Source organism: Morchella importuna (assembly GCF_003444635.1).
Source record: "Morchella importuna strain M04M26 chromosome Unknown Morimp01GS023, whole genome shotgun sequence".
Lineage (NCBI taxonomy): Eukaryota > Fungi > Ascomycota > Pezizomycetes > Pezizales > Morchellaceae > Morchella > Morchella importuna.
The window spans coordinates 340,426-366,146 of NW_025763420.1; the positions used below are offsets into that span (position 1 = coordinate 340,426).

At 49.0% G+C, this 25,721-nt stretch overlaps 7 protein-coding genes across 7 annotated transcripts; 4 read left to right on the top strand and 3 right to left on the bottom strand.

Moving 5' to 3' along the window:
- Positions 1-3,195: 3,195 nt before the first annotated feature.
- On the bottom strand, positions 3,196-5,127 carry LAJ45_07304 (uncharacterized protein; the record flags this gene model as incomplete). The annotated part of the gene is made up of 6 exons (XM_046116862.1): positions 3,196-3,365; positions 3,433-3,811; positions 4,087-4,488; positions 4,550-4,636; positions 4,716-4,787; positions 5,053-5,127. 6 exons carry the CDS (start codon positions 5,125-5,127, stop codon positions 3,196-3,198), a joined length of 1,185 nt encoding a protein of 394 aa, XP_045969897.1.
- Positions 5,128-5,524: 397 nt separating this feature from the next.
- Positions 5,525-7,198, top strand: LAJ45_07305 (uncharacterized protein; the record flags this gene model as incomplete). Its single annotated transcript, XM_046116863.1, has 3 exons — positions 5,525-5,564; positions 6,254-6,693; positions 6,779-7,198. The coding sequence occupies 3 exons, from the start codon at positions 5,525-5,527 to the stop codon at positions 7,196-7,198; spliced, it is 900 nt and encodes a 299-aa protein (XP_045969898.1).
- A 3,687-nt stretch (positions 7,199-10,885) lies between these two features.
- Positions 10,886-11,299, top strand: LAJ45_07306 (uncharacterized protein; the record flags this gene model as incomplete). Its single annotated transcript, XM_046116864.1, has 2 exons — positions 10,886-11,149; positions 11,219-11,299. The coding sequence occupies 2 exons, from the start codon at positions 10,886-10,888 to the stop codon at positions 11,297-11,299; spliced, it is 345 nt and encodes a 114-aa protein (XP_045969899.1).
- Positions 11,300-13,172: 1,873 nt separating this feature from the next.
- LAJ45_07307 (uncharacterized protein) lies at positions 13,173-13,842 on the top strand (the record flags this gene model as incomplete). Its single annotated transcript, XM_046116865.1, has 3 exons — positions 13,173-13,588; positions 13,652-13,749; positions 13,808-13,833. The coding sequence occupies 3 exons, from the start codon at positions 13,173-13,175 to the stop codon at positions 13,831-13,833; spliced, it is 540 nt and encodes a 179-aa protein (XP_045969900.1).
- Positions 13,843-19,863: 6,021 nt separating this feature from the next.
- LAJ45_07308 (uncharacterized protein) lies at positions 19,864-21,128 on the bottom strand (the record flags this gene model as incomplete). Its single annotated transcript, XM_046116866.1, has 3 exons — positions 19,864-19,945; positions 20,012-21,042; positions 21,126-21,128. 3 exons carry the CDS (start codon positions 21,126-21,128, stop codon positions 19,864-19,866), a joined length of 1,116 nt encoding a protein of 371 aa, XP_045969901.1.
- A 1,561-nt stretch (positions 21,129-22,689) lies between these two features.
- On the top strand, positions 22,690-23,841 carry LAJ45_07309 (uncharacterized protein; the record flags this gene model as incomplete). Its single annotated transcript, XM_046116867.1, has 8 exons — positions 22,690-22,726; positions 22,910-23,033; positions 23,098-23,150; positions 23,237-23,314; positions 23,375-23,452; positions 23,515-23,589; positions 23,654-23,731; positions 23,795-23,841. The coding sequence occupies 8 exons, from the start codon at positions 22,690-22,692 to the stop codon at positions 23,839-23,841; spliced, it is 570 nt and encodes a 189-aa protein (XP_045969902.1).
- Positions 23,842-24,144: 303 nt separating this feature from the next.
- Positions 24,145-24,675, bottom strand: LAJ45_07310 (uncharacterized protein; the record flags this gene model as incomplete). The annotated part of the gene is made up of 2 exons (XM_046116868.1): positions 24,145-24,392; positions 24,522-24,675. 2 exons carry the CDS (start codon positions 24,673-24,675, stop codon positions 24,145-24,147), a joined length of 402 nt encoding a protein of 133 aa, XP_045969903.1.
- Positions 24,676-25,721: the final 1,046 nt, after the last annotated feature.

A 25,721-nucleotide genomic window follows, 5' to 3' on the forward strand; every position in this document is an offset into this window, starting at 1 on the left:
TAGTCGTTTTCTATTTTTGAAGCAATTATATTATTTTGGTAGCTGCTAGAGGTAGCAATCAGAAGTTTTATATTTAGGAAGTTTTGTTTATGTTTTCTTTTTTTGAACTTCATCTGTTGGATCTTTTATACTAGGCCACAAGACTGTACCGGGAAAACGCACGGTAGCATTGACATTATACCATGCACTTATGATGGCTTTCGAATGGGGCTGCGTTTTCTCAGTTCATTGGCTAGTAGATGTGCACATGTGATGGGTGATAATGAGTACGAAAGCGAAAAGAATTATATGAGGGATGATATTTTAGTTTTAATGATTTTTATTCTTTAGACCAATGTCGTGCACTTGGATATAAATGAGCTCTTATGTTCAGAGTTCCATTACTAAATGCAACAAGTAGATCTACATGGTTGAGAGTGGTTGATACATCACTTGGGTTCCTTCAATGGAAACGTGCGGGTAGCCGTTGCGTAACAGCGTGGACCCCACCAGGTTGCGCCAGACCCGAGATCTTGTCCGTTTTGTACCCCTGTAACTCCACAACAACCTAAAACGACGAGAATTCAACTAAACGACATGGGCAGGGCCCACGGTCCGATAAAACCAAGGGAAAAGGCTAATTGTATGACTCCGTGGCGCAACGGTAGCGCGTTCGACTCCAGATCGAAAGGCTGCGTGTTCAAATCACGTCGGGGTCAGTAAACGAGGAGGAACTGGTACTTGTACCATTTCTAACTTCTCTTTTTGCTCCTTATATGCCAGATCGTATATTTGTTAGTTCTTGTGTTTATGGGTTCTACAAGGCTTGGCGCTGCCGCTGATACAATTCTGACAACAGCCTCAAGACGTTTCGCAATGAGAGTTTGGGGTTCAATCAAGCCAGGGTGCTGCCCTCAAAGAATCAAGCCTTGCAACCCGTTGCCTGAGCTTTAGAGAGGCCAAAGTTCAATTGCAACTACATTTTGGCAATCGTCCCTGCTCACCAAACTGGCCGCGACAGACGCCGAACCCAACATCTTCTCACTGTTAACCCCCGCCCCAAATACCACCTGCCGCCATGCGCAAATCTATCATTACCTCTTTCTCTGTTCTTAACCCTAGATCCCCCTAGGCAATAAGTCGGGTAGTAAGCGGTGGGGGTTTAGTTCGTTCAATTGGTATGTATCCCAACAACTTACAAAACACGAATGTATTACATGAAGACATTCAACGGCCATACAGCTGGTGATAGAGTATGGTGCCGCACAGTGTGTCGATTGGATAAAGAGTTTTGGTTCTCTCGGAGTACATTGCACAACTCTGGGGAAGCTACTAAATCAAACATTGACGTCGTGTGACCGGGCCATCCCTTCGAGATGGGGGGATCTGCAAGGTCCGATCTGTGCGCGCCGCGAGTGACGATCCATGAACCGAAGGTCCCACAGAACACACCCCCCCCCCCCCCACCCCTCCAACTCCCCACACCAATTCTTTTTTTTTGCCAGATATCTTAAAGCCAAGACTACATGTACATATCCATACAAGTATCCAGCCAAAGTCCATACACAGAGCCACATACACAACGGGCAACCAGTAAGAAGTAACCAACAAGAAAAAAAGAAAAAAAAAAAGAAGGGCGTAGCAAGACAAAAAGACCAATGCGGCGAAGAAGCCACTCGAAACACAGGAGAGCAGCAGGTTTACGGAGCACTGATTGACCCCGACGTGATTTGAACACGCAGCCTTTCGATCTGGAGTCGAACGCGCTACCGTTGCGCCACGGAGTCTTGTCATGGCGAATGAGGCATGGCCCTTTATACTTCAATTGTTGGCTAGGTTCTTGGACTGGACTCGGGGATTGTTGTTGGCTGGGCGCGAGTGATGGGTAGTGATAATTTTTCTGGATCTCTTGAGCCTGGACATGAACCTGAACATGCCACATCCACCCCACCCTCCAGCCCCAGACTATAACTCGAATGCACGCCGTTACACCCTACAGTCATGGTCCCACGCTCGTTGGCTTTGATCCAGTGTCGTCCCTCCCTTCCTTCTTCTGACCGTACGTGCCCCCCCGTATCTTCATCGCCTACCTACCTACCTACCGAAATTTGGGAGGGGGGGGGGGGGGGTGGGAAACAAAAGCAAACCAACCCCCCCACCCCTTCCACTAATTCCAGCTATGAGCTCATACATACCCCTTACTCTCCCCCTCTCAAACACCCAAGCCGTCGAGTACCAACCAGCCCTTCTCCTACTCGAGTGGCAGAGTTCGCGTGAATGTTCACAGCTAGCCGTACGTCCGCTGCTTTCGCCAGTTTGTTTGTGGTCGACCCTACCTACGAGCTAGCCAGAGCTAGGGAGGGCGTACGCCGTTGATGATCACCCCTCGACTAGCTAGCCTAACAGACAGACCGGTAGGAGGAGGAGGGGCCTGGGGAACCGCCTACTAGGCGAAGGGATGTTGTGTTGTATAGACGACACTTTTCTTGCTGTTGTTCGTTTAAGCTGTTCTGACGGTCGGGGTGGTGGAGAAATATTAAGTAGTCACAACCTCTCACTCGCTCCCCTCCCGCCTTCCCCCCCTCTTCTCCCTTTTCTCCCTCCCCTTCCAACCGCCTCCCCGTCCCCACCACTAATTCGACCACCCTCCCCGTACACGTGCTTCCAGTACCAACATACCCAGCCCACCCCACCCAGTTACCTACCTCACTCCGTACGACAACAACGTCCTCTAACCTTAACCCCAACCCAACCCCAGGTCCCACAAGCTGAGACCCCGACCCGGTGGGTGTCTCACCCTGCAGCTGTTTCACGGAGCCGAGGGCCGGTACTGGCCGTTTACCCCGTTAACCCCCGTGGGAAGAAAGGGGGGGACAAGTCTAGACCGGACCGGGTGGTTGGGGCCGAGTGGGACCGAGTGATGGTGTGTGTCTGTCCGTCTGTCCGTCTGGTCAAAAAGTCTGGTTAAAAAGTCTCACAGTGTCAAGTAGAACCTTCCACGCGCACGGGTAGGTACCTAAGATAAATTAAAGAACATGTTGAAGCGCCGAGCATCAAGAGTACAAAATGTCACAAAGAAGTCACATCACACAAGAGCAGGAAAAAAAAAATTTCAGTGCAAATCTTTTCATATTTGTTACACTAAATAGCCCACCGGGAGGAGCTGAGAAGAAAAAAAAAGACGAGATTGAAGAAGAAAAAAAATAATCCGCCATCTCAAGACTTCGCAGCACCAGCCTTGAAGAGCACGATGTCGCCGTCCTCCATGACGTACTCCTTCCCCTTCGTCTGGAGCTTTCCAGCAGCCTTTACGGCCGCCTCGTCGCCGAGCTCCTTCAGGTCATCGTACTTGAAGATGACCGCCTGGATGAACGTCTTCTCGAAGTCTATTTCCACAGTCAGTATGCTTTTTTTTTTTAAAAAAAAACAATTTTGTAGACAAAAAAAACTCACCAGTATGAATAACCCCCGCCGCCTGCGGCGCCTTCGTCCCCTTCCTGATACTCCACTGCCTGACCTCGTCGGGTCCCGTCGTGAAGAAGGATGCCAGCCGCAGGGCGGCCCTCATGGTGACGACGATCTTGCCAATGGCAGACTTGACGCCGAGGCGCTTGCACTCCTCTGCGGCCTCGTCGTCGGTCATGCGCGTGAGGCGCTCCTCGAACGAGACCGAGAGCGGGATGATGACGTCGCCGGTGCAGTGCTCGTCGATCCAGGCCTTGATCTTGGGCAGGTTCTTGTTCTTTTGGCGGATGTAGTCCTTTTCGGAGAGGTTGATGAGGAAGATGACGGGTTTGGCGGTGAGGAGTTGGAGTTGGTTGATTATTTCGACCTGGGGAGGGGGGTGTTAGTGGGGGGGTTTTCTTTTGGTTTTTTGGGGGGAGGAAAGTGCGAGTGTGGTGGGGAGGTGTCAGACACAAAATGGTATCTCATGAGGGTCTCTGCGTTTATGTGAGGCCTTTCAACGAGCTGGGTTTGTGTTCGGGTATAATACCCTTTATCATCATTGTAGTTGGAGGGCAACATGGTATAAAAAAAACCATGGAAAAAGTGCAATTGCACACGAAAAAGAAAAAAAGAAAAAAAAAGCACAAAAAGAATTCTCACCTCCTTGTTCCCCCAGCTCTTCTTCCTCACATCCTTCTTCTCATCCACCAACCAGCTCAGCACGCTCTCCACGATAGCCTGCTCCTCCTTGAGCTTCTTCATCTCGAGACTCTGGCCGCCGCGGCCCGTCTGCTTCTTCAGGGCCTCCAAGTTCTTCTCCACAAACTCGATATCCTTGATCCGCAGCTCGTCGTTGATGATCTGGAGATCACGCACGGGGTCGACATCGCCCTCGACGTGGATGATCTCGGCGTCGTCGAAGCAGCGCACCACCTGGAAGATGGCGTCGACGGCACGGATGTGCGACAGGAACGCGTTTCCGAGACCGGCGCCGGTCGAGGCGCCGCGGGTCAGACCGGCAATGTCGTAGACCGTGAGGTTGGCGGGTACTTGTGAGCGGGGCTTGGGTGAGCTCAGCGGAGTTCAATTGGTGGAGGAAAGGAAGGGAGGGGAAGAAATGTACCTTGTAGTGGTCGCAGAGCCAGTCGTAGCGTTCGTCGGGAACAACGACGCGTGCCTCTTCGGGGTCGATGGTCGCGAAGGGGAAGTTCTAAAGAGGGGGGAAAAGTGGGTGTTAAAGAATGATCATCTTGTCAAGATGGTGGAGGAGGATCTGGCTTGGGACGTACAGCCGGGTTGCCGAGAGAGCATTTTGTGATGGCCTGGAAAAGAGTTGACTTTCCGACGTTGGCGAGTCCGACCTGTTTTGATGGTGGAGGAGAGAAGGTTGGGTCAGCCCGTGTGCCAATTTATATGTGACGATGAATCCGGGAGGGGGGGGGGGGCTAATAAACCAGTCCCACCCAGCCCACAAAGGAAAAAAAAAAAAAGAGCGGAACGGGAAGGGAAGGGAAGGGAGGGCGAAAAATTGCATCACCCAGACAACCAGAAAATGAGAAAATAAAAAATAATAGTATTTAAAAATAAAAAATAAAAATAGTGTCACAACCCTCGAGATAGACTTACAATTCCACTCTTCAAGTTGTTCCCGGGCCTCCCGAGCATAATCTTCTCCTCCTTGACGGCCTTCTTTGGCGGCATCTTGCGTTTCGCGTACGAGCGTGTGAAGACGAGTAGAAACTTCTGATTCGACTGCCCAAAGACGGACTGTGCAAACTGCTGTTGTGGTGGGGCAAAGGAGGAGGTGGTGGTGGTGGGGTTGAAGAGATGTTTTGTGCAGCGCCTGGGAAGGAGCAGCAGCGACGTTGTTGCGGATGAGGGGTAACGTGAGAAGGATATGGACCTTTCTCACTTTTTCAACTCTGGGGGGGAGGAGGAGGAGGGATTGGTTGCTGGTTTATTTCTACCGTATCACAAACTGAAAGCAACACAACCAGGTGGGGGATGCGAGGAGGCTGCTGTGCTCTGCTCTCATTTTTTTTTCCTAACCCCGCGTTGTGAGGCGTTGAGGTTGTGGCGCTGACACGACGGTCCCGCAATGCACCGCCACAGTCACACAAAACCTACATATCCGTGCGGTTGGTTCGGTTCGGTTGGTGTGACCTGTCGTGGCTCTAGATACATAAATGATGGGATGGCATTCCCCAGACTTGTCTCAGAGGCAAGCTTTCACGGGGGGGGGGGGGGGGTTGTGTGAGAGCTGTGTGGGAGGAACTGACTGAGGCTCTGTGCAGCTGCTCCGAGAGATAGAATGGGTTAGGGTGCCTACTGTCCGCGTGTTCGGTCTGGTTGGAGACTTGCTGACTTCCACTTCCATCCTGACTTGGGCTGACTGACTGGGCCGAGTTCGTTGTGTGGTGTCCGTGCCAGTGCTGGGTGAAATCTTTTGGTTTTTCTGTGGGCGTGGGCGGCTTTGGTTCCTGCAGCGGCGGTAGCAGGTCTCCATCCTCAGCTGAGCGAGAGAAGGAGCAGTCAATCAGCTGTCAACCAACCTGTCCAGGTGCTCGTGGAGCTTTGTTCTACTTCTACTTCTCTTCCTACCATTGCAGCTGTCTCCTCTACTGTCCCCTCATCATCATCAGCTGTATCCAGAGTAGATATCGATAGCTATCCCGTATAACAATTGACTCGAGTACCTACATCTACCTGTCTGTCTGTCTGTCTGTCTGCTTCACATAGCTCTCTTCTCGATCTGCATAGATAACCACCACCGCCTTACGACAACAATCACCACAACCACTGCCACAACCAACACCAATTAATAAAGGCCACCAACAGCCCATCCCATCCCCTCCCCATCCACATCCAAACCTCCAATCCTCAATCCCCCCCAATCCCCCAACCAACCACTTCACCACACCACACAGCAGCACACAACCCACCCACCACCACAATGCTGCCCTCCCGCGCCTCCCAATCCACCACCCGCTCAACACTCACAAAGACCAAGATCCTCATCAACGCCTACGACCTCCTCCGCCCGGCCGCCTCTCCACCATCGTCTGGACCCTCGGCGTCGGCCTCCTACACTCCGGCGTCGTCATCAACGACCGCGAATACGCCTTCGGCGGCCACGACCGCCGCGGCCTCACCGGCGTCTACTGGACCAAGCCGCGTACCGTCCCGCCCGGCGGCACCTTCCGCACCGAGATCCTCCACGGCTTCACATATGCCAGCGAGGACGAGATCAACGAGATCATCCGCGAGGTTCGTCCCCCGGCTTCGTACCCCCAGGGAGAGAGGGAAACGGGTAGACAGAACAGACTGGTGCTAACGGTGTGGGGAAATATAGGCATCAAACGAGTTCCTAGGCCCCAGCTACAACCTCCTCACGCGCAACTGCAACCACTTCACCTCGCACCTGTGCATGGCGCTGACCGGCCAGCCCGCGCCCGCATACCTGAACCGCGCCGCGTCCATCGGCGTTGCGCTGCCGTGCGTCGTGCCCGCGGGCTGGGTCGAGCCGCCAGAGTGCGATCTCGACGGCGACGACGACGACGACGACGAGCAGGCGCGCCTCACGAGCAATGCCGGCGGCGGCGGCAGGAACAGGAGGCATAGCATTGGCGATGAGGACGCTTGGGGCGATGGGTCCAGCAGCGACGAGGAGGGGGTGGGCGGGGTGGAGAGGCGGAGTGGTGTTGTGAGAGATGCGGGGGGGAGACAGTTGCCGGCGGCGGAGAGGGCGAGGGTGGATAGGACGGTGCGTTAGACGTGGTGGGAGGGAGGGGTTGTGTAGTGTTTTGATAGTAAGATTTTCGCTTTTCGCTTTTCGGCTGTTTGTGTCTTTTGTATTGTTTTTTTTCTTTCTTATTGGGTTTGTGGGATCTTCTTTGGGCTTTTTTGTTTGTTTAGGTTTTCTTTTCTTTTTCTTTCTCCCCTCTTCACCTCCTTACCACTCTAGCCATCCTCACCAGCCAGCCAGCCAGCCAGCTTCTTTTCGTCCACCCACCGACTTACCCACCCAGCTGTCTGGCCAGCAAGCTATATAGCTAGCACCTCTTATAACTCTATTTTCCTTCCTTCCTCCCTTTCCTTCCTTTTCAGCAGGCGCACATGTAGACATGGAATTCCACTTTTATCCACTTCACTCTTTCTCTCCCATTCTCCCATTCACCCACCTCCCCCTCCCCGTCTGTGCGAGAGAAAAAAAAAGGATCATCAGATCAACCTCCTATCCCATGCATACACACACACACACACACACACACACACATACATACATGTGCACATCCCTATAGAGTACTCTAGCGGGTGGGTGGGTGTGTACATGTAGTTAAGATACATATAAGCATCCCAAGAAAACGCCCGAGTGCGCGGTGCCTGCGTTAGTTAGTACATGTAGTTAGTAGCGCACGGGCCATGCGCTAGAGTATGTAGAGGGTATGCTTGGTACGGTAGGTACTCTGCCTAGGGTAGGGTAGGGTGGCTGGGTCTTGGGCTAGGGAGTGGAGTGCCGGGGAGTGGGGGAGAAAGCTAGGGGGGAGTAGGAATTGGGTGGGTTAGGGGTTTTATGTAGTCTGGTGGTGGTGGTAGTGAGGGTAAGGGGTGCGGTGGTGCGGTGGGATGGGTTAGGGTTGAAGTTGGGTGGATGTAGGTGTAGGTGTAGGTGTAGGTGTAGGTATAGGTGTAGGTGTAGGTGTAGATCGGTGCTGGTTTTGGTGGTGGTCTTTATAGAAGTAACCGTAATGATTAGTGTAGATAGAGGAATGGAAACCCTGAGGCAACTTCTAGTAGGTAGCTGCTTATATGTTGACATGGTCCCCCTTCACCGGTTCACCAGGAGCTTCTTCGAACCAACAACTTCTTTACGTACATGTATCTAAGTTACCACTCAAACGGAATTCTCCCAAGCACGGCCGATATGTTCAGATAAGTGTGTATAATGCCTCTCGTGTCAAAGTCGCCACAGACGAAAACTGGGGGCAATCTTGAGGGACCGAGTGACATCCCATGATTATAGAATCACACTGTAGTTACTATCCCAGCGACGAACGTGGTCATATTCAGGAACACAATATAGTACAGTCCAATCGCCCTATAAGGGTACCTCTTATAAGGGTAACCGCCTTTATAACGGTATGGGCTCTCGGGCTATAATCGCCTTCGTAGGCACAAATCCCCCCCTGTGTATCCCATGAGCCGTAGAGGCCTGAGGTTCCAGTTGGGTACTTTGCAACTCCAACCTCAATCAAAACACAAAACCGATATGATTCAGCCCTGCTCACTAATAACAAAGAGGCGGGAGGGTTTATCAAGCGATCCCAACAAGAGCTCCTAATATAGTACTCACGAAGCTGTGAATTGAAGAAAGGTCACTTTATTTCAAGTGGGACCCAATTGGGTCCTTAACTCGGTTACTACGGTTGAACGCTCAATAAGGGTACGACTTCACACCGCTTTGGTACCCTTATAGGGAGGGTGGACTGTAGTGGGATGTTGACGACTAGGGGGAGCTATTTGGCTCTCAAAAAAGCTCAGTGATTGAATCCCGCTGATGGATGAGATGAGCTTAAATTTATCATATATGTGGCGGGCCTGTAAGAGAAGACTTTCCAAGTCCTCGTCACTGACCAGTACGTGCGCTGTATCTTGAGCTAGATATCTTACAAGGGGAATAATTTCCAAATGGCTCTTGAAACCGACGGGAATGCCCCCAAAGTCCTCAGTGCTAGCTAGCCCAGGAGCTGTTCTGAGTATTGCTGTGTAGCAGATGGTGTGGTCCATGAGCCGAGCTAGCTTGAGCTTTTGGCTCATTGAGAGCAGTTCTTGTCATTCAGCGAGCCCGAGCCAGCTTGAGCCTTTTCCCTCAAGGCTCGAGGTTAGGCTCGAGCTCAAACCATGTACTTTTCGTTTAACCTGGGCTGTGGGGGCTGTGAGGAGAAGATGGGCGGGCTACAAACACCTTTTACCCTTTTGAAACGCCCATTTCAGCGATCTATCTTATCGGCCTGGCTGCTTTCCCAATGAAAACGCACATACGTGTTACGCCAATCATTGACCACCGGCTCGACCCACTTTACCACCTTCATCAAAAGCTCGAACTTATGGGTCAACTCGGCTCGAGCTGGCTCGCGGACCACACTACATCTAGTAGCAGAGGATTATGGTTGCATAGTTGCAAAAGAATATCTATAAATAAGGCTTGGAATTCCAGTGCTTTTGTAAATAGGGCACTAAATCCATACCTCATTCGTTAATGGGATACCCTATCCACGCCCGTTCTTTGGGAATACAACTAGTCCAGCGCACCGGCAGCGGTTGGGTTAGGTTCATCTGATCTAGTTAGCCCCCACTATACACATTCTGCAGTTCTCTAGGCTCCAAGATTCCACATGTCGTACTCAGTAGGGGCATATAAAGCCGGTTTACTTTACTTCCGGGTTCTCCTCCCCTATGGATGTAGAACATCTTGATGGGCAATCCGTGATTGGATCTAGCTAGGTCGTCACTGAGGGTAATCCTCTAGAGATAGTGCAATCTTTACATAGAAATAGTTCCAGATACGCGGAGTAGTTCCATCCATGTTTTGAAGAACGCACAGGCTCATTTTAGGCTCCAAGACGGACGGACTACTCTCCGAGATCTAGTACCTTTAGGCTTATTCGAGGCTTTGAAGTCGATACGTTGGTGTCCTCCAGCCGGCCGGCGATTTCCATGGCTGCTGTATATTTAACCATTTAGTTAGTGCGCACGTTATCATCATTGACAGCAAGGCATGGTGACTATCATATCGTGTTTTCCATCCAACCAGGTTGGGTTTATGACAGGACAAGAGTGGCCGGACAATTAGAAACTATCTAAGGATTAGACTGTTATTATTATCCAATGAGATATAATACAACATCGCGGAGAGTAATTGCCTTACAATATAATAGTGGGTCCGAGGGTAACCTACCAACGACGGAGCCTCAAATTTTCATATAGTCATATGCGCCTTCGAGTAGTCAGGCGAGAGCACTGCCGTTTGGTGCAAAGTATATTTGCGTGGCTGCCTAATGCCGGGTGTTTTTTGTTTCGGGCGCCGAATATAGTTTAAAAGAATAATGTGCTGGTACCATTGTCTAAGAAGTACATGGTGGTAGTGGGACGCCGAGATTGTGCATTGATGGCGGAAGTTCCACTAAAGCAGCAATTGGACACAATAGTCAGAATAGACATTGAATTTCCGACGGTATACGTACTAATAATACGGAGGGTCTCCTTTGAAACTACACGTAGTTCAAGAAACCATTAGATCAATGATTTGTAGAGTAGATCTTCTTAATCGAGCCAATCTTAGTTGCTTAGTCATCATTAGAATTAAACCCCAGTATTTTTTTCTCGTCACCGAATTCTGCAAATACCTATTCACTCACTCCTCAGTATCAATTCAGCTCCTAATACATCCCTCACATCAATGGCGCGTACTCCCACCACCTCTACCGCCAGCAGTAGCAGCATGAGTGAAACCCAGGCCGCCGCTTCCACCGCCCTCGCAGCACTTCTCGCCCGTCGCCGCGGCGTCAAGGTCAAGCCCTCAGCGGGTGTTCGAAAGGCGCGGAAGCCCAAGGCGAAGAAAGAGGTCCTCGAGATGGAGAAGAGCAAGATCGTAGCGAAGAACGTAACAGTGTTGAAAGGAGCTGGGAAGGTCAGCGAGAAGGAGAGGGAGGTCCGGATGAGGGTGGGTTTCTATCTTTGGGGGAGCTGGCTGTTGCTGTGGAGTGGTTGCTAATGGTTGCTGTGAGGGTAGATATTGGGAATGAGGGAGGAGAAGAGTGGAAAGAAGAAGGGGGGGAAGAAGGTCGTTGTAGAGGACAGCGATAGTGATTAGATTTAATGGGATGGGCGTAGTTAGGTGTACGATAGTTTTTTCTCTTTCTTTCCTGTGGGTTTAAAAGTTTTAATTAATCACAGTTATGAAGTTAATTGGAGTAAATGGTTTGGAGTTTAAATCATTCTATTATCTATCTAAATACGTATCTATCCAGACTTTAAACCTCCAGAAGTCAGTATGTAGCATCGCTGGTAAGGAAGACATCATCACAGGGCGAGCCCTAGAGTGCTCCAGCTGCGGAGCCGTGTGCTTGTTCTCGGGCAACTAGTAGAGGAGACCTCCGGTAGATAGTTAATGAAAACCATGCCGAAGGCGCCTACAATAAAAATTGCTCGTAAAATGAGTAAAGAGGAGAGAAAAAGAGGGACGAAGTCCCAGACATTTCGCGTCCATAAATAGTCAAATGCCAAGGCTTAAGCGGTCAAAAAGCTCCACTATACTAGTACCTATTCTGGCATGGCTTGGAAGAAGGTGTGGTGGCTTGGAAGCACGAGCGACAACTATTTAAGTCGACCCCACCCCCCACCCCTCTTCTTCCCCTCAGTAGAATTTTTTAACTCTGATATTGCTAGAGCCCTTCGTCGCCAGTTTTTCCAGGACGTTTAATGAGGGTGTGGACAGCAGAGGAAGAGTATTAGTCTCTTTGGAACCTCCCCTTCGCCGTTTGGAGTCATTCACCGTGCGCCTTTTTGTTAAGGTGGTCTGCGGGGAGTGATAGGGGGGTTTAGAGGACATGTCTTTTTTTATAGAAACCGATGTATTTAACAAGGGTGAAATCTTGTTGCATAGAATCTATCTCAAGTCGATCAACCAAGATTCCAATCCATTGTCTTTGATTTTGGTGAAGTGCCTTAGCGAATATCGTAGTGGCCTCGCAGGTAGCTTGATCCAGATCTCGTTAAGGGTACATACATGTATGTAACCCGGAATTTTGGCTTTTAGATGTAGGGTCCAGTATATCCTATCACAATCCCTGACTCGACATCTGTCACGATCTAGTGGAGATTTCGTATCATAGCCCGTACCTTGACTTCTACTCCAGATCTAGGAGTCGTCATCTGCCAGCAAAGTTGCATTGCTCTCGTCATTGGGTGAATTCAATTCGCACATGGCTGATGTGCCTCTCCATTCTCATTTTTTGGCTCATATTGTAGCGTGGATCAATGATCTCGTATTCTAATCTAATATGGAGGTACTTCTCTAATATGTACTGTCGTTTTCCGTACTTTTTCCCATGTCGTAACCTGCATACACGAATGAATCAGTCAATTCAATGGATCACTACTGATTTTCCTAAGGCGGTAATACCTTTATATTAGTTAAACATCGAATAAGTTGGGTGCTGCGCAATGCGCATGCGTAGTTATTCGCACAAATCTGACAATAGCACTGCAATTTATAAACTTAAGTCTATGAGTATTGTATTGTGATTTGTTTCTCGATAGCAATACCTATATTAGCGTGTGCCAGCTAACTTGACATAGTAGGTGTGCATATGTCAAAATTTAATTGGCTGAAGTAACGTTGCCGAGCTCAGTTTATGAAATCATGGGCCGGATGTACCTACTCTGCTCACCCGCAGTACAACGCAATCACTAGTTGATTCATCCGTGAGCTATCACTTGCATCACTCATTACCCATCTAGGGATAAACCTTTAATTTGCTAGTCGTGACAGCTCAAGTAAAAAGAAACCAAGCCCTAATCCCCAGCTGCTGCTATCCAGGTATATATGTACCTCACGCCTACGAGCACTTATATGAGGTTGATAAAGCTACAGTTTTTTTCTTTCTTCAAATTTCTTCAATTCATTCTCGATACAGTACACGTCGTTTATACATATAGACTACGATTCTTCAAGAATATGTCCAATGGCGGAGTTAGCTCTAGCAGCAAGCATTATTACAGTTATCCAGTTATCAGCCAACGTTGCAATTCTAGGCTATCAGTATATTGAAAAGGTAAAGCGCTCCAAGAAAGAGATCACGGCGCTAATTGAAGAACTCAATTCACTCCACGAAGTTCTCAAAATACTTCGAGATCATATCCGTGAACATCCAGACTCACTGACCAATGCTGTACAAACACTTGGTGGTGAGGATGGCCCGGTTCAAGGATGTAATCAGGATTTGAATATTTTGAGGGAGATATTGGAGCTGAAGAAAGGTCTTAAGGGGCTTATAGAGAGGTTGAAATGGCCGATTAGGGAGGGTGAAGTAGATGTGATTAAGAGGAGAATTGAGAGACATAAGAGCTTGTTTTTGCTAGCTTTAGCGGTGGATCGAATGTGGGTGTGGAATTTGATTTTGGTCGTTCAAATTATCTTGACTGACTATATTGTGATTATAAGGTCGACGTCGGCAAGAACTGATAGCGGACTCGCGCTCGGGAGACGTACAGATATACAACACAGGGACCTACAAACACAGAGAGGTACTACCTACAAAGGTCAGAAATCTTTCATACAGCTATGGGTGTTTGAGGTTCATTGAGAAGTCGGCGGCAGCGAACCAAGGAGATATTCTGAGATAAATAGCCTGAATATTACGAAGATATCGATCGAAGCACCAAGTAGAATGTTTAAGGGTCGGGTAGATGGCTGGCACTGAGAGAGCCTGAGTTGAAGGTGTGGTTAGAGGTTAGAAGAGAATGTACGTAGGGTGATCAAATTGTTTTTGAGTTGGTTGTTTTCGTTTTTAAGGCACGTAGACCAAGTATAATTGCTGATCTAAAGCCCAGTCTCTAGAGCTGATAGTAGAAGCGATCATATTCCTAATCCCGTGATTTAATTTACGAAAATGGTAATTATGGAAGCACATCCTTCAATTAAGTGTGGTTATCTATGGATAATTAACTTCGGCGATCGCGAAAGAGGGCAGCGTGAATTTTAGCTTGTCGCCAGACTAATTGAGATAGAAAACAGGTTCAAGACGAACTGAACTGACCAGAGGACCCAGCGATGACCGATATACGTGCTGAAATTGTTAGATATTATTGATGAACACACCTGCACGATGAAACTTGTTGGCATATTTACTGGTCGAAGTGGCATCGACATTCATCTCGAGATCTCATGGTTATGGAATGACTTTGCTGAGGCTTCAGTCAAAAAGAAAGAGGGGGTTAGTGTTACGCTCCACAAGATCACAGAGAATGGGCTAATGGAAACGGTTGACTTACTGTCGATAGGATAGACCGGATGACGGGGGTAAAGTTCCGTTGCGGGCGGCTTCGGAGGCCGCCCCGCTTATACAACATGCAGGCAGACGGGCCGGCGACCGAAATAGTGTGAATTCATCAATTAAGGGATACATGAGTCACTCAGTGAGGACACTCACAAAAATCCAGCATCACAGAGGATTCTTTACTGGCAACACGAAAAACGCCGTCGGTGGATGCATCACTGCCGTATGCGAGAAGGATCACTTGATTTATCCCAAGGGCATTCGATGGCTTTATCTGTGAGAAATATGTAAATTTGTACATTTCTCCTGGTACATAGTAGTGAGAGAATGTGTGTGTACGTTTCGCGGTAGTTGAGATATATATATTGGTAATATAAGGAAAGTTGCTGATTATTACACCATGTAGCGTACTTTAGGTCCGAGAGTCGGTGACATGAGTTATACACAATATACACTTATCAGATTCCCTATCCCTTAAGCTGTCGCGAAAATGCTGAACCCCCCCCCTAAAAAAGTAAATTCGGTGTGGCTTTACTAACAGATCCCGTTATCTCTCTTATCAAATAATAGATCTCACATACAAATTTAATTCCTCTGTTATAGGGGGGTCAGCATCGACAGCTTAAGGGATAGTAGTATTTAACATACTTGAAGTTACAACTAGAAAACCAGACTATATAGACTAGTCTAGATTTGTGCTGACCTTCATTGGCTGCATTTCATGGTTCCAAAATACCCGCCATAATTATAAACACTCAATTCGGGACCCTTTCTAGTCATCTAGTCACCGTACTGTCGGAACATCGGAATTTCTTTTGGCACATGGTAGTTACCTTATGATCTATGGGTCAAACGATCCGAATATTTTGCGTTTGTCAAAGTGGTAACTGTACTATTGTATGTACGCTCATGCATACAAAGGGCCGATCTGTACAGAAAGGATATATGTGGAGTACCGTACCATCGCGGGTTGGAAGTGCTGAACCATGGGTGTTGCATACATACGCTCGGGTGTCATGCGTAAGAACCAGAAAATGCAAGTGAGATTATTTGTATGGAGTGGCGCCGCTTTACCATACAAATATTAACTCTGTTGCATTTTCCGGTTCTTTCTCCCATACAAGAGTACATATCTCTCGTTAAAAATCTTCATGGGAAGAAAAAAGAGGTTTTCCAGGCAGTCATAACCATGCGAATTTCGCGAGTGATTATTGGTGACGGCTGTACCTACATGTAGTCACTTAACTAGTGAATTATAAAAATTTACTGTGTCCACAGCGCCGGTGTTGAGACCATTTTTCGACTTCGATTATGGGGGTAGCATTGACAGAGGGCAGATCATATTGCTTGATGGTTTTCGAACCATATTATTATTGGTGTTAGGCTTTAATCAATATTGGCCAATGACTTTTAATGCAGAGAAAAAATATTACCGTTTCTAGAATACCCCTCGAGGCTATCTGCGGACGCATATCTGACGTGTATTATACTGAGCGCATACCACCTACAAAACTGCTGACTGTGCCTTGCCACACACACCAGTCATGAAAGACATATAAGGCGAGTATCAATAAATTGAAAAAACTAAAATTAAACAATCTTTACATTCAATAAGGAATATCAGTGCAATGAATGATTACTTAATAACCCTGGGCCACAGCTGGAGGTTATAAAAATTGAGGTATGTAGTACAACGTTAGTACTACGACTCGTACTCAAAGTGTAGGATCAGAAAATATCTTATATGATTTGCATATACCGGCCCCTCAAGGACATCCTATTAGCACAGGGCCTCTGATCCTTACGATTTCGGGTTAAGAAATAGAGGCCTGCATACGTACTTAGCAGATTACTTTATTAAAAATCGAAGATCCTCGAGGTTTGTACTGCTTGCGTCAAAGACTGCTTACGTCGCCCCTCCCATCTCAGGTTATCTTAGATAATACGGCATACACCTCAACGTACTCTACGTAGAGTACACATTGACATCCCGACAAATAAGATGAGATCTCGGAAAACTACTGCCGAGACACATACATGCAGTGAAAAGTATCACCGAATAATAATTACATGTAGGGAGTGATGCACCTGGAATTATCCCTTGGGCCAGTGAGACATGCAGAATCCAGGACTTCCTATCTCAGTAGGGATTTCCAGTGGCAAAGTCACTGAGCCTGATGCTTAATCACTAAGCCGCGCTCTATCATTCGAGGAAACAAGACTTGGCTTTGCTTTAATAGGAAGTCCTGGATTCTGTATGTCTCACCGGCCCAAGGGATAGCGGTAACATACATATACAGTCTCTATGTGCTCTCCCGCAAAATCTCGAGGGCTTGCAATTGGTATGTACATACATGTATGTAGCTAGCTAGCTCTCTGCCCTCCAGGTCAAATTACTATGGAAAACTTCGAGAGATAATCCCTGGATAGAGATAGCTTTTTTCCTGGCGTTTGTCGGCGCGATTGTTGTTGAATACATGTACGTACCATTATGTAAACGCGGCCCATGGGCCTATTTTACGTCTTGCAAACGTCAGAAAAAGACAGTACCGCAAATTTCGCAGCAAGGATACTCTACATCAAAGCTTGTATGCATGTATGTATGGACGTCTACCTGTGGTTGGCTTATACTGGCCCTTATTGTCTCGCAACTCTACGAATAAATACCGTCTGTCGACGGGCAGAGTTGAAGGCATGCATGGCAGGGATGCGAAATCATTGTTTGTAATCAGTCATGAGTGATCAAGCACCCCTATTCGTCAACAGAGGAGATTTATCGTGATCGAGTGACATACGGTGAATATATATATGACGCGGACGTACTGTCGATTCTGTCCTCCCCATCCCCTACATATAAGCTCTCGAGCAGTGAAATGCTGACTCTCACGTAAAAAAGCGAAGGTTAGTTACCTTTCCTAACAGATTTTGTTGTTCCTTTTTATAGGTCCCCCACGATATGCTGTCAGTTGATACCCCATATTGGACCCGGATAGACGAACCATCAAATTTTCGCATCCTGCTTGGTCCGTGAACCTATAGCTAGTCCGTGTACCTAGCTAGATACTTACGTATATTTGTTGGGTGACAAAAGTTCTCGTGATTTTGCATGAGGATGGGTCATGGAAAGATATAAAGGAGATGCATGTTATGTGATAAGAGTGCTGAACACGCCTCCTAGGTATGAACCCTGATTACCGACTTTAATTTTGGATTAGTCTTTGGGCAAATTTCTAATTGCCATGCAAAAATCGCGAGAACTTGTCATCCGACAAGATGTAAATTGTTTTTGCTTTTTTCACCGGCCTGATCGATGATCTTCTTATTAGAGATGTCCTCTACCCTGCACATACCTAACTTACCGGGGTTAATTGAGGGTGCTGCATACGTACTGCAGCCTGCAACTGGGACGGATGGATTGGAGGAGCCCTGCAGTGGTTGACCTGATATACACATATTTCCTTTTGGGTAGAGTATGTACGTAACCTATCTCCACGTAGTCTCATACGTACCCAGCCCGTTCCCCTGGAAGCATGGAAGCAGACGGGTTGGGGACGAGCCTAGTCCCTACCGTAATAGTTGCAACGTAACCTGATGCATCACCTCAGTTTTTTGTCTACAATTTTTACCAAACATGAGCGGAGATCTACATCTGCTAAAAATCCTTAAAATGCTATTCAATACTGCCCGTTTTGTTGTTTTTTATATTTTTTTTTGGGAATATTATATTCGACTCCTTTGAAGTAAAAAACATATACAGGGCTGGAGCTAGTTCCCGATATTCCCCCCCCCCCCCCCCCCCCCCCACGCGCGGCGCGACGTAAGTACAGTACGAAAAAAACGGGGGCGAAATCAGTACTGTATGACTACGGGATTCAGTGAATAATACGGAATAATACAGGATTACAAAAAAAGAACACCGTATTCTTACTGCATTACTAGCACATTAACGGGAATAACGTAACGGATCCGTACCGTATTGTAGAGTACCTGGGCTATGTATATGTATGTACAGCGGTAGGTAATAAGTGATGGAACAGGGCAATACCTATTTTGGTAAAACGCCACCAACATTTGGTGTTTGTACTCGATCTCAGAGCGTTCAATCACTTATTACCTACCGCTGTACATGCAGGTTATCGAACAATACCGTTATGGAGGAATTAATGCTGTGTAGCTACGAATATATTTGAGAGTTAAATTCCATCCGGCTGTTATGTACTTAAATGCTACCAACATAGGACATGGTAAATTAACATCAATCGATCAGGTGAGCCTCGCACGCAATTAATTGCGTGCCATAGAATTAAGACATGACACTCGCAAAGTTAGCAGCTTCAATAGCATAGCTATAGGGGATAATTCGACAAGAGACACAATAGGACCAGCCATATATGCATATTCTTAGCACTTATGTATTACTTCTCGGTCGATGTATAATTATAGGAGCTCGTAGTCTAGCTATCCCTCAGACTATTAACGTGCGAAATTCCGACCCCACCCAAAAGCATATTCAGTCTAGCTCTACTAACAGATCTCCGACCTGTTATCTCTCTTATTACCATTACAGGGAGTCGCAGGATCGACAGATAGAGCATGAGGATCAACTCTGCTCTGTATAAATTCTCGTAGCCATAGCAGTAATAAACACCACATACAATCCTCCGCCACCCACTGATCGCACTACAATACATACATGTAGTAACCCCCATGCTCATCCTGTGGGGGGCGTCCAAAACACATACATAAGCACAGGCGCTCACTCGCACTTACTCGCAGAGACACAGGAAGTCACTCGTTTGGAAGGTGTGTGACCATGGAAGGGGGTGGGGGGATGTTACTAAGTGGTTATAGCACAAGGGGGGTAGTTGTGTGTAGATATATATATATATGTAGTCTTCCCACGAATGAAGAATAGCTGTTAATGGGACGTTGCTCTTTTGGATTTTTACGGGAGGATCTCTAGGTAGTACATGTACTTTTATCGTGGCTTCAGACTACACCACCGGAGCAAAGAGAGATGTCTAGGAGCAAGGAGATATCTAGAACAAAGAGCACTTCTAGGATAAGGGTATCAGAAATCTACACCCATCAGCTCATCACCAGCCCGCCTCACTATCACATTCCACCATCACAAAACACATACCCCAACCACAACCTCGCAACATCACAACTTCACATCACACAAAGTCTCATATATTTCATTACCACAGGAAGAAAGCACAGGAATCAGTTTAGATCAGAAAGAGAGAAAAAAGAAGACAAAAGAAGAAAATAAAAGAAAATGTGAAGCACTAGGAGATATAGCTAATCGTAAGGGGAAATTACAATAGACCAACACCCACCCCACCCACCCGCACCCGGCTTTAACATCTCAGATCTAAGGAGGAGTAGAGCCTGCGCCCGCGCCACGTCCGGCGCCGCCGGCACCGCCGGCACCGCCGCCCATGAAGCTTCTTGCCCTGTTGCTTGTCATTAGCACATCGTCCATATCGAAGAGAAGGAGAGAATAGTGGGGGTAGACTTACATCTCGGCAATACTAGGATCACTCATCAGGGAACCCAAATCCGGCATTCCCCCCGCGCCGCCCGCGCCGCCCGCACCACCCGCACCACCACCGCCGCCGCCAACCGACTCCATCATATCCCTCAATCTCGGGTTATTCATGAGCCCCTGCATCAGCTGCGGGTTGCTCATGAGGTTCTGGGCCATCTGTGAGAACATCGGATTGCTCATAATCGAGCTCAAATCGGGCATTCCTCCACCACCCGCCCCGCCTCCCGCACCCCCCAGCAAACTGGCCAAGCCTCCCAAATCCGGCATCCCACCGCCACCTGCACCTCTAGTAGCAGGCGCACTCTCGTCGTCAGAGTCACCCTCCTCCTCCTCGACCCGGCGCTTCGCAGTCTCGTACCCGCGGCGCATGATGTCCGAGCCGCCATTGCCCTCGGCGTCGATGCCGGCCTTGTAGGCTTCCATACTGCCACGGGCATCGCCCTTTGCGAAGCGGGCAAGACCGAGGCGTGACCAGGCCTTGGTGTACTTTGGGTCTGTGTCGACGGCTACCTGTGCATCCTCGATTGCGGCGTCGTAGTTGCCAGAGCTGGAGTATGCGGCCGCGCGGTTGCTGAGGTAGATTGGGTTCAGTGGGTTGAGGGCCAGGGCCTGAGTGTAGAGGTCGATGGCGGCCTTGTAGTCCTTCTTGCTCATTGCTGCGTTGCCTTGAGTTTTCAGGGCCTCTGCGGCGGCCTTGTCGGCGTCGCTTGGTCCGGTTGGTTTAGGAGTGGCTGCAGAGGGGGTGCTGGAGGAGGCGCCGGCGGCGGGCGTGGCTTTGGCTTTCATCTTCTCGAAGACGCCGTAGATTGTTGTGAGGGATTGGCCACCGAGGGCGTCGGCAAGGGCAGCTTTGTCGGTGGGGTCTACTTTGAAGGCATCCTGGATGCACTGGGAGGCGACTTCGAGAGATTCGTGGTCATCGGGGGAAACGGTGCCGTCTTTGGTGCAGTTTGTGAGAAAGTCTATGATTGCCAGGGCGAGGCGCTTTTTTGATTCGGTGGCCTGGGGGGGGGGGGGTAGTTAAGTTAGCCTTTGTTCTCTTTGGCAGATGGGAGCATGGTGAGGGGTAGTAACTGGGGGATTACCATTGTGATAGAGCTACGGGGAGATAAGGGAGGAGCTGGAGAGAGGTTGTGAGAGAAGCTGTGAGAGCTGTGATGGTGTTTATGTGATGGAAGGGGGGAGGACAGAGATAAAGAGGAGTAAAGGTAAATCGACTGTGGACGGTGGTGGGGTCTCGGGGCCAAGCCAAACACGCACGTGGAAGCTTCTGGTCGCAGGCGTGCACGTGAGTGGCGGCGGTGTGTTATTCAGCAGAGATATTATGCTAGCAGCAGGAGCTGATTGCAGGTTGTGTCTTTGGCGTAGAAAGCTGTGAAATGGCTCCAGAGAAACCCCGCTGTGAATGCCCCTTCAACACCGAAAAGAAAGACTCGGGGAATGTGCCCCGGCCGGGGTGGCGCTCACATGTAAGGGTTCGACGTTGGCGGGGCTGATCCGATAACGATAAGATCGTCAGGGCGCAGGGTTGCTTGCTTACGCGGCAACCCCCAACGTCAGGTCAATGATCGGCGAGTCAACATTTTGTGTGGCTCGAAGTATACACGTCTTCAGGCCGTTAGTGATCGAGATCTAATTATCTAAGGCCTAGAGGGCTCTCTTACTCCTAGTGGTCGAGTGAAGGGAAGATGAGAATGATGATGATTGGATCAAGTCGGTGCCGCAGCTTGGGTTTGTAGCATCCCGAAGCTAACGCATATGCTTACATGTAGCCAGTTACAACCACATAGTTGTTGTAACGTGTCTTGACACCTATTCTGCTAACATCTAGCCCGAGTCGGGAAGTTCTCTTAGGCTACGGAGGCAGCGGGTTATTGGTAGCACAGGAAACACACCTTCCCTCGCCATATTTGCCGCCCATGTCCGCTGACAAGCATCATTACTCGAGTGATGGTACATTGCAAAACGAGTGAAACCAACCAAACAATCCTTTCCACCACTGGGGACGGTTACACCTTAAGCAATGTAGTCTGGAATCGTAGCCTCTCACTCGGAGATTACTATTGCGGATGGCTACTAAATGTCACTACACTAGAACGCTAGACCATATCAGAATCGTTTGTTGGCTTTCATCTAGATTTAGACGTCTTTCTATCACGTTTATATTATACTTTAAAGAGATTACGGTGAAAGGTGATAGACCCAGCGTTGGATGGGATAGATACCCCCCCCCCCCCCGGGTTGTCTGGGTGCGTCTCGAGTCGTGTATAGCAACAAACAGGGATCAATGGTCAATGATCAATCCCCCTTCAACGGTCCCGTGCATATACCCACTTGTACTACCAGAGCTGCCTGCCCGCCCTCATGCAAGCAGTATCAACTCTCACCCACCCAGAGTAGACCACCTCACTCCCACGATACCCTGTCAAACTAGGCCGCAACCCAAGTCCCAGCCGACCCGTACCAGTTTCCAAGTATGTATGTACTTCCTCACGCCGTAGAAATTACCCCGCAGTCACAAAATCCCAAAGCCCTAAATAGCCCCGCACCCACAAACCCTAAGCCCACCGACAGCTCCCACAGTCTTCTTCCACCTCCCACCCCGTTCATCCTGAAAAAAAATTGTCATACTCGCACACAAGCATCACGATGCCCCCAATGCCTCACGGCAATGGTGGTTACTTGTGTTTGTTTCATCAGCCCAGCAGTCGATGGAGAGATATTTTATCACTGGCTGGCTGATTGACTCCTATCTTTGGGAGGCAATTTACAGCGGCGAAACCTAGGCTTCGTGAGCATTTAGCTCCTGGGTAAGTTAATCTTCATTTCTATCGTTCTTCTGATTTTCGTTTTGCTAACTGTTTAATAGGCTCCAGAAAACCATCCCTCTCTCTCCTGCGTGCGAGAGCAAGGGCCCAAAAGCGGAGCCTATATATCGTGGGCATCTGCTTGCGGGCGAAGCCTCGAAATAGTCAGCATTTGCCTGCTGCCGGGTCAGTTAATCTCTCTTTTCTACTTTTCCTTTATTCCGATTTCTTTTGCTAATGTGTTGGATAGGCTCCGGAGCGATATCTCTCCGCCATCTTACCTGCCGTCTGATCGAGGCAGGGGTCAACGCCATCTGGTGCTCCGGGTTTGTCTTCCTCTCTTTTTTCTCTGCAGATCTAGACTCGTACTAACATTATATTGGTAATAGCCGGTTCTCTCCCACGGCCTACTGGGGCATTAGAGGACTTGTGCCGCATCCTGGGCGGGTGCGGCGCCCGGCATAGACGTTTGTACCCCTTTTCTCTCTCACCCTCTCCGAAGATCATTGCTAATACCACTGTAATAGACAGTTCCCTCCCACGGCCTACGGGGCCAAAAGGGGACTTCTACCGCATCTGGTGCGGGTGCAACCCCTGGCACTTATGTATGTCCTCTTCACTCCTTCTGAGGGTACGGATCGTTTCTAACATCGTTATAATAGAGTAGGTTCTCTCCCACGGCCTACCGGGCCAAGAGAAAACTTCCACCGCATCAGGGACATGCGCAATGCTCGGAAAAGAGGTTTGACCCCCCCCCCCCCCCCCCACATTCCCTCTAAGATCCGTTACTAACATGATTATAATAGAGGGTTCTCTCCCACGGCCTACCGGGGCCAAAGGGGACTTCTGCCCCATCCGGGATGGGTGCAAAACCTGGAACGTAGGTTTAATCTCCTCTTCCTCCCTTCCTATTTAGATCTAAATCGTTACTAATATCGGTATAATAGGAGCGGTTCTCTCCCACGGCCTAGCGGGGCCAGAAGATCGCCCGTGATACATCTGTGTCCGCGTCTCCTCCCCTGGACCCAAAGATGCCATAATGGCTGGGAAAAATCAATCCGGATGCCTCTTCTCGCCGTTTTACGGTTCCGGAATCCCGTTCGCCTTCTACGATCTAGGTGCTTCTGCGTGCTGCGTCCTCTAGCACAGGCCTCTTCTTTCTTTCATCTTCCTCTCTAGCCGCCCCTCTTTTTTCTCTGCCTCTGCCTCTGCCTTCTTCTCTCTCTCCCCGCTTCCGCTTTCTGGTTTCTCGGCCCGGGACCGCTCCTTGATCCCCGTGCCTGCCGGCCTCTTCCTCTCATGCTCTCCGTAGGATTGCCTCTTCCTCTCTCGTGGCTCCCTCTTTTCCTCCGCCTCCGCCTCCGCCTCCGCCTCCTCCGCCTTCTTCCTCTCCGATGATCGACTCCTGATCACAGAGTGCCTCCGCCTCTGCCTTCTTCTTCCTCTCCAGTCTCGCTACTTCCGGACCAGAGCCTTCACCCTCAGATGGGCGGAATCCTTGCGGGGACCCGCCATCTCCCACGTTATCCTGGGTGGCTGCGGGTGCTACAACACACTACCGATGAAGATAACAGCACCGTGCTGCTCTTCCTTCGGTGTTCACGGCTCCGGCGGGACCGTGAACACCTATTCTTATTCTTGTGGCTCGGTTTACCCACACCTCGATAATCTTACCGTCGGTGTTAGGGGGGGAGGGGGCAGGCAGGTTTGTTCGAAGATATTCTCTGCCTTGCCCCCGCAGGCCCGGTGCATTTGCTGGTGGAGGCGGTGCGAATGTTACTGGGACGGATGGATGACTCTTCCGGTGCTTCGGCCTGGTAGATGACATTCGTGGTTCTGGCTCTGCCGCTTGGGGTGGAAATGAATCTGATCCCCTGCTTCTTCTGTGTGGTTTTCTCGGCCGCTCTTTGGCTCTTCTCGGCGGTCCCTCGGTCATGAGGAGACCGCTACATCTCCCTCCCTCACGGCCTCTCCCTTACGCCCTCTCTGCCTCTCTCGCCCCCCGTTGCCTATCAACTCGAATGCCACCGGGCATTCATTCGTCGGGGCTTCCCCCCACCGTCAATTCAACTGCCAGCACGCCAGTCACCAAACTTTCATCTCGGGGATTCTCGAGAGGAAGAAGAACTCAAGGTCACCGCCTGACCTTTACCTGGGCTCCCTCTCTCCTTTCAACCTCTGTCAATCTTCCCGGGTCCTCACGACCGATCGAGGACAGATGCCGTACTGTCCCCACGATCATTGGGGTCGGGCAGTGGCGACAAAGACGAGATGCAGGAGACGTGTATGTTGATAGAAGAGAAGTATGAGTAGCGATGAGTAAGCGGCGAGTGTGTGGCGAGCAAATGGCAGGGGGAGATAACGTCGAGAGATGGAGGACACAAGTACATGTAGTATTGGCATTAGGCCAACATGTTATTTATTAATAATTAAGAAAATGAAAATTTCTCTTCTTTTAAATAATAATTACAAAAAAGGCCTAAAATGACACAGTTTTCGGTATAATACGTGCTCCGAAATAACACATGATGCAAAAAGACACAGTTCGCTGTCACTACAAGTAAAAAAGGAGAAGGAAAAAAGGAACAAAGCATTCTATAAAACTACAAAAGGTACAAAACTACAAAAGGTACTGCAGCGACTTATTAAGACATTTGCGACTGCTACCCCCACCCCTGGTTTGAACCCAGGACCTTATGTGTGATTAGTTGTATCCTGGGTACTCTCGGTGTCGACGAGCAGTCTATCCACTAGACCACCCGCCCATAGTGGATGCTGTGCCCGAGGTGATAGTTGAGCTAGCTTAGCAGTGTGCCAAGGTGAAGATCGAACTTGAACCCGACCCTTCGATATTATCATTGCTCAGCCAATACG